General features: G+C 37.4%; 1 protein-coding gene across 16 annotated transcripts in view; it reads left to right on the forward strand.

Moving 5' to 3' along the window:
* The window catches only part of SETD5 (SET domain containing 5), a 53,610-nt gene that overhangs the window by 30,214 nt on the left and 11,019 nt on the right, over window positions 1-12,377 (forward strand). For all 16 annotated transcript variants that reach the window (XM_012471241.3, XM_064361958.1, XM_064361962.1 and 13 more), the window contains one exon: window positions 9,882-10,129. In XM_012471241.3, the coding sequence (XP_012326664.1) occupies window positions 9,882-10,129 (248 nt within the window). The remainder of the gene's footprint in view (window positions 1-9,881; window positions 10,130-12,377) is intronic.

Below are 12,377 nucleotides of genomic sequence, written 5' to 3' on the forward strand. Positions count from 1 at the left end.
CAGCACTTTGAGAGGCCAAGGCAGGTGGATCACCTGAGGTTGGGAGTTAAAGACCAGCCTGGCCAACATGGTGAAACTTCCAAAAATACAAAAATTAGCTGGGCGTCTTGGCAGTCACCTGTAATCTCAGCTACTTGGGAGACTGAGGCGGGGGAGAATCACTTGAACCCGGGAGGCAGAGATAAAAGTGAGCCGAGATCGTGCCACTGTACTCCAGCCTGGGCAACAGAACAAGTCTTCATCTCAAAAAAAATTTAAAAATTTTTTTAAAAAGACAGCTTTACATCTCAAGTCCTTGTTGTACATTTTTATGCTAGATGGCCATGAAAAGTCATTTGGTCCATTGTTTTTCACAGTGGTTTACAAGAGTTATAATTGAAAGCACTTGTGATACCATCTTAATGTATTTTTGTGATAATCTTTTTGCCAGTTTCTCCTGCAAATATCAGCTTAAATGAAAAGTTCTTTGTGATTTCCATAACTTTGTCTCTGAGTCAGTATTTTAAAATATTATGCAATCAAAATACCAAAGTAAATTAGATGTTAAAGCTCATGGAAGGCTGCAGCAAACATGTTTCAGATTTTCCTAAAAAAACCGCTTCATTGTTTACCAACTTCCAGAATAAATATAATGAACTTGAATTTAATGAGATAATTTTTTTAAAAGAGTCTTGCTCTGTTGCCCAGGCTAGAGTGCAGTGGCATGATCTTGGCTCACTGCAACCTCTGCCCCCCGGGTTCAAGCAATTCTCCTGCCTTAGCCTCCCAGGTAGCTGGGATTGCAGGTGCCCACCACCTTGCCCAGCTAAGTTTGTATTTTTAATAGAGACAGGGTTTCACCATGTTGGCCAGGCTGGTCTCGAACTCCTGATCTTTTGATCTGCCCACCTCGGCCTCCCAAAGTGCTGGGATTACAGGCATGAGCCACCATGCCCGGCCTAGATAAATTTTTAGTAGCAGATATTGCTACTTTAATAAAAGTTCTGATTTCATTTGGATTTTACTTAAGATTTTATTTCGGAAAAAGTTAATCGCTTTTATTTTTTTTTTGAGATGGAGAATCAAGCAGTTCTCCCTGCCTCAGCCTCCTGAGTAGCTGGGATTACAGGCACCCGCTACCATGCCCGGCCAATTTTTGTATTTTGAGTAGAGTTGGGGTTTTGCCATGTTGGCCAGGTGGGTCTTGAACTCCTGACCTCAGGTGATCTGCCCTCCCTCACCCTTCCAGAGTGCTGGGATTACAGGTGTGAACCACTGCTCCTGGCCATGAATCGATATTTTTTAAATTATGGATTTAGTTTATTCTTCTATCTCTAGATTATACCTTCTAAATTAGCACATATATACCTCAGGATAATAAAATCCCATTTATCTGAAAGTTAAATTATACTGTTTATTTAAAATATTTTATTCTGGTATTCACCAAAGACAGGGAGATTTACTCAAATAAGATTAAAATAAAGAAATCTTGGCACCAGATTTCCGTTAATATTATTACTTTTTTAACAGCTTTTAAGGTGTAGTAAGAATATAACTTAGCTGAAATAGACTATCATGTTTGTGTATCTTTCTGGTTTGTGTGTTAATGCATATGTATGGTTAAGGTTGGGAATAGGAGATTGTATAGCAGTTCACATCCTGACTAGCAAAGGATTATAGGAAAAGTGTGTGTTACTACATGCCTGGTTGGAAGGAAATTAGGATTCTTAGTCATCAGCCTTTTCTGTTGTTGAGCTTCTGCCCTAGTCTAACAGTGAGAAACGTTCACAGGACACACCTTGCCCTTAAAGAGCAATGTAAATAGAAGCAAAATATTTGATTTTAAAAATCAAGCAGCAGTCAAATGAGCGAGTTATATTGCTACAAAGTTCATGTATATTCTTAGGAATTACTTTTATTTGTTGGCTCTCTTTTGTTTTGTTTTTCAAGAATACCAGAGAGACATTAATTAAGAAAGGGGAACGGATTGCTATAGTAGAAAGAATCAAACAGATCTTTATTTGAAAACCAGCTGTCCCTTTACTAACTAACTATATGATGTTACTTAAAGTCTCTGAGGCCGGGCATGGTAGCTCACGCCTGTAATCCCAGCATTTTGGGAGCCTAGGCAGGTGGATCACCTGAGGTCAGGAGTTTGAGACCAGCCTGGCCAACATGGTGAAACACCATCTCTACTAAAAATACAAAAATTAGCCAGGCCTGGTTGTGCACCTATAATCCCAGCTATTTGGGAGGCTGAAGCAGAATTGCTTGAACCCAGGAGACAGAGGTTGCAGTGAGCTGAGACTGTGCCACTGCACTCCAGCCTGGGTGACAAAGGAAGACTCTGTCTCAATGAGTCAATCAATCAATCAATCAGTGTCTCTGAGACTCATCTGTGAAATGGGAATAGTATAGTAATACCTGCTTTATAGGGCTAACATTCGAATGAATAAAGCATATAAAGTTCTCAGTATGGTATTAGGCCCATAAGAGGAATTATTACACAGTCATTATTCTACACAGAATACTCTTTCTTGTAGAATATGTATGGATTAATAAATGCATTAAAGATTGTAAGTTCCTAAAAGCTGAAATTTTATAGAAATAAAAGTTACTATCAAAGTGGGGCAGGGGGCATAATGTTCATTATTTGTAAATGATATGGGCATATGCCTAGTAAAGCCTAAATAATCAGCTAAAAAACTTAGAATTTGTAAGAGTTTAGTAAAATCACTGGATAGAAGCTTAAATATATATAAAGTGTAAATATATTTTTACAAATCATTAATATACTAAGAAAGTGAATGAATACAAATTTTTTGTTCCCAAACTTAACAAAACTAAGAAACTGCCTAGGAATAACCTTAGTTGGATATATGGAGTAAACTACTACTGAGAAATATTTTTAAAGTCTGGGGAAATGGAAATTCCTTTTTTTTTTTTTTTTTAATTTTTTTTTTTCTCATGAACTGTACATGAGACTTGAGAGAAATTTCATGTTCATTATGGAAAGAATATATATATGTGTGTGTGTGTGTGTGTATATATATATATATATAATTTCTCTCTGTCTCTCTCTTTCTGTCTCTTTTTATATAGTTCCCATGAAACTGCCTTGTTTTTAGAATTTGATTAAATGACTCTGAAGTCTACCTGTAAAAAAAAAAAATAAAGTACTTTCTCTTGAAGTATAAGACTAGCTTCTAATATGAAGCTAGTAGTTAAATTTAGTATAATATTGATGCAAGAATGGATGTATACATGAAACAAAACAGAACAGACCTGAATATAAATGTAAAAGTTGGTAAATTGTCCTGGAATTTTTACTAACTGAGGAGATTGGAAAAGAATTAGATTCTAGCTGGACTCAGTGACAGGTACCTGTAACTCTTAACTACTTGGGAGGCTGAAGTAGGAGGATCACTCAAGCCCAGGAGTTGAAGTTCATCCTGGGCAACACAGCAAGACCTTTTCTTTAAAAGGACTAAGTCCTTTGCCAAAGAAAATTCTAGGTGCATTCAAATATATATATATTTTTTTTACTTCAAACTTGGGCCTGGCATGGTGACTCTCACCTGCAATTCTAGCTCTTTGGGATGCCAGGGTAGGAGGATCACTTGAGGCCAGGAATTTGAGGCCAGCCTGGGCAACATAGAGAGACCCCCATCTCTACAAAAAATAAAAATTAGCCAGGCATGGTACTGTGTTGCCTGTACCCTTAGTGAGGCTGAGGTAGGAGGATGGCTTGCACCCAGGAATTTGAGGCTGCCTTGAGCTACAATAGTGCCACTGTATTCCAGCCTGAATGATAGCAAGACAAGTATCTCTAAAAATAATAATAAATAATTCAAACTGTATTAACCATGTTTCTGTGTCTATATTTGTCTCTGAATTATTAGAGGATTAATACATGGGGGAAAGGATTTGCAGTAAAACTGACAGGACAGTAATATCCCTGCTAGCAATTTGGTAAGATTTATCATGTGCATTAAATATATTCATACTCCTTAACTTAGTATTTGTTTATTTGCTCTGCTTGGTATCTTTCCTACAGAAACAGACATAGAAACCAAAATTTATATCTAAGGTTGGTCCAAAGTAATTGCAGTTTTGGACCGTTAATTTTAAATTACTGTAACTAGACCCAGACACATCTTTATTAATCAAAATAGGAACCACTACAATCAACACATTTTTGTCAATGAGAAGTAAGTTTGTTTATTCCTGTAGCATAAAAATCCATGCTTCAGGATTCGACAAACTCTTGCAAAATGTTTTCTGCATTTTGTGGAAGCGCTTTCCCTGCAAAAAGTTGGTTGGCGAGAGGTCAGGTGAACATGGTGGGTGAGACAAAACTTTGTAGCCCAATTTGTTCCACACTTCAAAAGTTGAATGAATTGGTTATTAGAGTAATTCTTAGTTATTAACAATTGCCAAAACTATAGGTTAAAAATAACCTGAATTCCAACCCCAGGAATGGTAGAATTTGTAATTTTATGTGCTTGTGCACATATTTGTAATGGAGTATCATACACTATTTATTAAAAAGTTTATTCTTGGTTCATTTTATCAGATTAACTCCCTCTACCTCCAAATGCAGCATAGTACCACTTTTGAATAAGATTTGTGATCTTAGCTAGCACCTTAAATTTGTAAGAATATTTAAAAAATGTATGCTATGACTGAGGTTCCTTCTAGGCATGTAAGGATGAGTTAATATTTGAAAATTTAATAATATAATTCATTTGTTAGCAGGTCAAATGGGAGAGAAGAATAACACAGTGTTATCAATTTAATGATAAAATAACATACTTAAGATTTTTTTTAACAATCTAGCTGAAAAATTGCCAGTTTGTCATGCATCATGAAAACTAGTTAAACCTTAAAATCAGTTATCGAATTATCCCTCTATTACCATTATTATTTAACATAGTCCAATCGTTATCCAAAGCAGTTACCTCCCCCAAAAAAAATCAACATAAGAGATACAAGTATTGGTAAAGAGGGCACTTAGTATTGTTACAGTGTACAAATACTATCATCCACCTAGAGAATTAACTGGAAAACTGGTAGAGATTAATAGGGTAGCTAGATAAAAAATAAATATGTAAAGTTTTAAAATGTTAATAACATTTAGATAACAAAAGGAGAGATATGTCCTATTCATAATAGTAAAAAAAAAAAAAAAACAACTCTGGAGAGTAAGCCTAATTAGACATGTGGTATATCTAGATGAAGAAGGACAAAAGATGTGCATAACAAAGATTATGCCATATTCCTGGGTAAGAATGCTTCTCAAATTACTCCTGAATTTCATGTAACACCATTCAAAATCCTAACCTTTTTTTTCTTTAATAGTGTCAGCATGGTCGTTGAATGATTTCTATAGTTCATTGCTAGAATACCTAAAGTATTTTGGGAAACTAGAATAGAATAACTGGAATTGCCCTAACAATTTTAGTATGCTGGTGTTGATTCCATATTCAACAATAAGTGGAAAGAATAACATTCAGAAATAAACATTTGGAATATAAACCCAGTATACGTAAGAATCTAATAAGATAAATACAATATTTCAGATTAATGGGGAAATTACAATTATTTTGCAATTACAGAAGATTTTGGAAGAAGGTGCTAGCTATTTGTTGTAGGAAAAGGATGGATTAATTGCTACCCCATACTTAAGTATGTTCTTTTTTCTTTTTATTTTTTTATGGCAGTTTATCAATGTGAAATAAAATATGCCTTTTTAAAATTAAAATGTAAATTAAAATTAAACATGGAGATAAAAGGAAAATAGGCTGGCATTTTTACAGTCTCAGGGTGGGTTAACAAAAACGTTATATCGGAGGCAGAAAATAAAATGGTCCATTGGACTAAATAGAAACAAAACATGTAAATAAAGATTTGTAAATAAAATTGAAAGGCAGTCGGTAAACTGAAAAAATACATTTGTAATTTTATTGACAAAGGGTCAACATTCTTAATATTTAAAGACCCTTACAGATGAAGAAAAAGACCCCAACACCCTAGTAGAATGCAGGCTGAAAACCATGAGCCGGCAGTTCTCACAGGACTAAATAATATAAAGTTAGTACACATATGTAGATATTCTTTTGATTTAATAATCCTACATGTAGCCATTTGTTCTAATAGCAAAAAATGAAAAATACTTAAATTGGTTAAATTTTGATAATACTAATGTGCAGCCATTAAACCTGAACTGTAGATTTCTGTTCATTGTCATAAAAAAATCTTAACCATGTATTTCTGAGTGAAGATAATTATTGAGTAGTGTGGGTAAGACAAGAGTCAGTGAAGCAATGTCTGGATAAAAATTTGCTAGGATATTAGCATGTGTTTATTTATGGATATGATTTTCCAGTTGTGTATATGTTTCTATAACCTTGGTCATTTTTTTGAGTAAAGGTTAAAAACAGTAATAAAGGATGGATAGATTTGACCACCTAAAATTTGGAAACTATATGCAGGGAAAAGAAAAAGTAGGCAAATGACTGCCCTTCTTTGGCCTTTAAACTTCTTAAGGGCAGACATTAGGTCTCTTGTTGAATACAGTAGCATAATAAGTACTCAGTATATGTATGTTGAATGAATGCCATGTACATTGATTTGCAGGTGACAGTTTTCACCTATATCTTCAACTTTTTTCCACAATTAATTTCATAATGTAACTGACTAGTAGTTACAGTGTTGAACTTAGCAGTACAGAGATTGTCTGAAAGATTCCATTTTTTAAGACCCTTGAAATATTAAATATATAAAAGTTATTCTGAATATAAGCCATGAATTAAATGTTTGTTTACGTTTTATATCTAGGCACTTTTTTTTTTTTTTTTTTTTTTTTTTGCATTTTAGGTTTTGGGGTACATGTGAAGAACATGCAAGATTGTTGCATAGGTACACACATGGCAGTGTGATTTGCTGCCTTCCTCCCCTTCACCTATATCTGGCATTTCTCCCCATGCTATCTCTCCCCAACTCCCCACCCCCCACTGTCCCTCCCCTGTTTCCCCCCAACAGACCCCAGTGTATAGTGCTCCCCTCCCTGTGTCCATGGGTTCTCATTGTTCAACACCCACCTATGAGTGAGAACATGCGGTGTTTGATTTTGTGTTCTTGTGTCAGTTTGCTGAGAATGATGATTTCCAGGTTCATCCATGTCCCTACAAAGGACACAAACTCATCGTTTTTGATAGCTGCATAATATTCCATGGTGTATATGTTCTAGGCACTTTTTAAAAGGAGGAAAGAAAATTTAGTATCTGGAACAAAAGGAAAATGAAACTATACTTCCAGCCTAGGCATATTAAAAATTCTGAGATATCAGAAAGGAAAAATATACATCTTCAATATTTTTTTGCATTTATTCTTCTCTCTTCATCCAGACAGATCTACCCTAGTTTAGTGCCTCATAACTCTTTTGCTAACTAACTTCTGTATTAACTCCAGATGGTTTCCTAGTTACCAGTCTCATACTGCCTATTGCTTCCAGATTAATCTTCCTGACCCAAATATTTTCCTTGAAGCCAAGGAATAAATGTCACTCCTTCCATCCACCAAGTCTTGGGGATATACTTTAACCTATTGATTAAGAGTATTATAGATAGATGGGGCGGAGTGCAATGGCCTAAGCCTCTAATCCCAGCACTTTGGAAGGCCCAGGTGGGTGAATCACTTGAGGTCAGGAATTCAAGACCAGCCAGCCCAACATGGTGAAACCCTGTCTCTACTAAAAATATAAAAATTAGTCAGGCATGGTGCCAGGTTCCTATAATTCCGGCTACTTGGGAGGCTGAGGTGGGAGAATTGCTTGAACCTGGGAGACGGAGGCTGCAGTGAGCTAAGATCATGCCAATGCACTGCAGCCTGAGCGACAGAACAAGAGTCCATCTCGAGGAAAAAAAAAGAATGTAGATAGATGGGAGCAAGGTTACCTGTTGTGTATCTCTCCACGTATCAAATTTCTCACCCTTAATATGAGGATGATAATAATAGTGCTTGATTTATAGAGTTGTTAAAATTAGATATTTCACAATAAAGCACATGGATGGCATAGTCCCTGGTATATAATAATCATTTAGAAAATATAGCACTTTTTTAACTAATGCATGGCAATATGATCACCCTCTTTTTTTGAGAGGGAGCCTCACTCTGTTGCCCAGGCTGGAGTGCAGTGGCACAATCTCAGCTCACTGCAACCTCCACCTCCTGGATTCAAGCGATTCTCCTGCCTCAGCCTCCTGAGTAGCTGAGACTACAGGCGCCCACCACCACGCCTTGCTAATTTTTGTATTTTTAGTAGAGAGAGCGTTTCACCATGTTGGCCAGGATGGTCTCAATCTCTTGACCTCATGAGCCACCTGTCTCAGCCTCCCAAAGTGCTGGGATTACAGGCATGAGCCACCGCGCCCAGCCTGATCACCTTTCTTGATCATACTAATATGTTGTCTATTTTTTTTTTTTTTGGTCATTGTTGTTGTTGAGAAGTTTCCTCCCTCTGTCACTCAACCTAGAGTGCAGTGGCACAGTCTTAGCTCACTGCAACCTCTGCCTCCTGGGTTCAAGTGATTCTTGTGCCTCCACCTGCTGAGTAGCTGGAACTACAGGCATGCACCACTACGCCTGGCTAATTTTTTGTGTGTCGTAGAGACAGGGTTTGCCACAATGGCCAAGCTGGTCTCAAACTCCTGGCCTCGAGTGATCTGCCTGCCTCAGCCTCCCAAAGTGCTGGGATTACAGGTGTGAGCCACTACACTTGGCCCACTTTCTGTTTCTTACAGATTTTAAGCCTCTTGAAAATAGAATGTATGATGACCATTTTTCCCTTCATACCTAGTTCAGTAATCAGTAGGTATTAAATAATTAAATCTTTTTAACTGTAAATAAATAAAACTGTATTTTTATTCTGAGACTCAAGTGAGAAAGGTGCTTTGGCCTGAATGGTCACTAAAATATTTAGTGTAGTAACTTGCTTTTTAAGTGGATCTAAGAATTACAGAAAATAGGATTACTCTAGTCAAAAAGAATATGAACCTAATTTTTTAATGGTTTGAAGAAGTTTTTCTAGAAATCATTTCACGCTTTGTAGGTAGAAGAGCTAGATACAGATCAGGTAATCATATAAGAACATTATAGAAAGAGCTACTGAAAAGGGACACAAATATGTAAGAAATGGTGAAAGGAGTTTGGATTTAGCATCCCAGTACCTTTAGTTGGTGATAAAACAGTTTAGTAGAGGGTAACTTTGACAAAGTAATGGAGACTGAAGATTTTCAGAAACTCAGTGTGAAATAAATTTAGTAGTGGCTCATGCCTATAATCCCAGCATTTTGGGAGGCCAAGGCAGGCGGGTCACCTGAAGTCAGGAGTTCAAGACCAGCCTGGCCAACATGGCCAAACCCCATCTCTACTAAAAATTTAAAAATTAGTTGAGTATGGTGGTGCATGCCTGTAATCCTAGCTACCCAGGAGGCTGTAGCAGGAGAATTGTTTGAACCTAGGAGGCAAAGGTTGCAGTGAGCTGAGAAGATCACACTGCTGCACTCCGGCCTTGGCTACAGAGCAAGACTCCGTCTCATAAATAAATAAATAAATGAAAGAAATTTATATTTTGCACTGGTAGAAATTAAATTAGCTCTAGGGATCAGTCACTAGAATCGTTAGATTTATCTGGAGTTTGGGAGATAGATTATTTCAGAATTATTTTAAGTGTGGTATTTAAAGAGTTTCTTTGGGATTTTGGTTTGATTGGAGGAGATAACAATGGGATGAGGCAGAAAACAGTTAAGAGCATTGTAGATTGCAGATTAATGGCTTTACTATAAAGCCTTCCATTAATCTGTGGTTTCAAACTCTCATCCAAGCTTTGTGTTTCACAGACTTGTTGAGCCCATTAAAGAAATGGAAGTCTCGCTATCTGATGGAGCAGAACGTCACCAAATTACTTCGGCCTCTGTCTCCAGTCACACCACCCCCTCCCAATTCAGGCTCAAAGAGCCCCCAGCTGGCCACACCTGGCTCATCACACCCAGGAGAAGAGGAGTGTCGAAATGGATACAGCCTCATGTTTTCACCAGTCACGTCTCTTACTACTGCTAGTCGCTGCAACACTCCTCTGCAGTTTGAGGTGATTTGGGTTTGGTTGTTGGGAGTGCTGGATATGAAAATCATCATTTGTACCTTCTCATTTCAAATATAATACCTTTCCAGATGTTTCTTTACTATCTTCCTTCCCCATCTCAGCAAGAGAATGGGAAATCTCAGGGTCATTGTGGCCTGTTAACTGGTAGCCTCTCATCTTGGCAGCCCCTGTACTTCTAGAATAGGCATGGTGCTACCACAAATCCCATTCGTGCATCTTTTGCATGCAGTCCATCAGTCTCCATAATTTTAGGTAGTAAGCATGCTAGATTTCCATCTTTATCTTTACTGTATACTTTGGTCAAAATAGGCCTCTAGCTGCCTGTAATATCTGTTAGTAACACCAGCCTGAGAGCACAGATGATACTGATTGATTGTGTCTTTGTTTCTAGGCCTTTAAATAAGTGAAGTGTCTTTCCCAGGTTGTTAGGTATTTTCATTGTCACCTTAGTGAGCAGAGATTTAGAAAACATTGGAGTATGGCTTATGGTGAATGCGGACATTTTCCACTCCAGGTTACTTTCCCTCTTTGTTATAATGTCTTAGGAATGAGAAGTAAACAAGAGGCTAGCAACATGTATTCATGAGACAAATGTATTACCTTTACTGTTGGATTAAGTTAGAAATGTCTGTCTCACCTGTTTCAAAAAGTAATTTTGGATCACTTTAGTGTTCAGGTTTGGGTGACAGCAGGTTTGAATACAATCCATTTATACTTTTTTAAAACACTTCATCTATTGCATGTTACTCTGATTTGTAATTAAAATGGATACTGTCTCTTCTCCGAAAAATCTGTTCTGACCACTAAACACACTCTGCCCCCTTGCTTGCACTTCTCCAGATGTGTTCTTTGAGAAAGGTGAAGGTTCTAACCAATCTTATCTTTCCTACTCAGCTTTTGGAAATGTGAGGATTCATAATACTTGGATTTTTATATGAATAAATCAGAAAGGGATAGCTAGCAACATTGAAAGCAAAACTATATCTTACCCTAGACCTCTACTTTTGGAGCAGACCTCTTTCTGGGTGAGGGAAAACACCTCCTGGTTACATAATGAGTTTTCTAGGGAAATTACTCTTTACCAGACTCTTTGTGACATTCTTTCAGCCAGATAATAAAGCAGCTGATCCAGGCCTTTCTAACTTTACTTTGTCTACTTGCAGTTGACTTTGCAGTTGCACCTAGAGCTTTATAGTAAGGAATCATAGAGGAATTCTCCCTGGAGGGCATAAGATTGTAGGAATAGAGTTTCATGCTTTATCAATACAGGTTTTATTATAAATGTGGAATTATGAAAATTAGAAGGTAAGTCACTTTCCAAAACAAGCAGGTTCAGTACTCAGTGCATTCCTTATCCCTTGTAGTATTTGGGATAACTATTAAACACTGCAAATATAAGGTCATTTTTTTAAATTGGTCATCATTTTAATGATACAATCCAAGCATAATGTTAAAATATCAGGAGGGAAGGAAAATACTAAATAGTAAAAGGTCCAAGGCATGGTTCCACTTGCAATTTCACTAAGGAAATATAACCTTTCTCGTCAATAATAGAACGGATTTTAACCACCCTAACCCATTCTAATCACCATTTTAATGGCCATACTCTTTTCTGTGTTCTAGTACAGAGAGGTGGGGAGCCTTTTTTGTATCAAAGGCCTGACACATTGTGAAATATCAAAAAGGTATCATATATAAAGACCAGCTTAGGCTGGTCTCACACCTGTAATCACAGTGCTTTGGGAGGCTGAGGCAGGAGGATTGCTTGAGGCCAGGAGTTTGAGACCATCCTGGGTAACATAGTGAGACCACATTTCTCCAAAAATAAAATACAGAAATTAGCCAGGTGTGGTGGCATACACCTGTAGTCCCAGCTATTTGGGAGGCTGAAGCAGGAAGATCACTTAAGACCAGGAGTTGAAGGCTGCAGTGAGCCATAATTGTGTCCCTACATGCCACCCTGGGCAACAGTGAGACCCTGTCTCTAAAAATAAATTAATTAAAAGACCAGCTTAGGCCAGGTGCAGTGGGACACACCTGTAATCCCAGCTACTCGGGAGGCCAAGGCACAGGAATTGCTTGAGCCTGGGAGGTTGCAGTGAGCCAATATTGCGCCACTACATTCCAGCCTGGGCAACAGAGCAAGACTCTGTCCCAAAAAAAAGAAAACACCTTATCAGCTTAGTTTGGGGAAGGATATTTTTGAAAAGGGAAAAAACATTCAGGAAAATTG

The sequence above is a fragment of the Aotus nancymaae genome, unplaced genomic scaffold (assembly GCF_030222135.1).
Source record: "Aotus nancymaae isolate 86718 unplaced genomic scaffold, 86718_ANA_hifiasm-v0.15.2.pri h1tg000046l, whole genome shotgun sequence".
NCBI lineage: Eukaryota > Metazoa > Chordata > Mammalia > Primates > Aotidae > Aotus > Aotus nancymaae.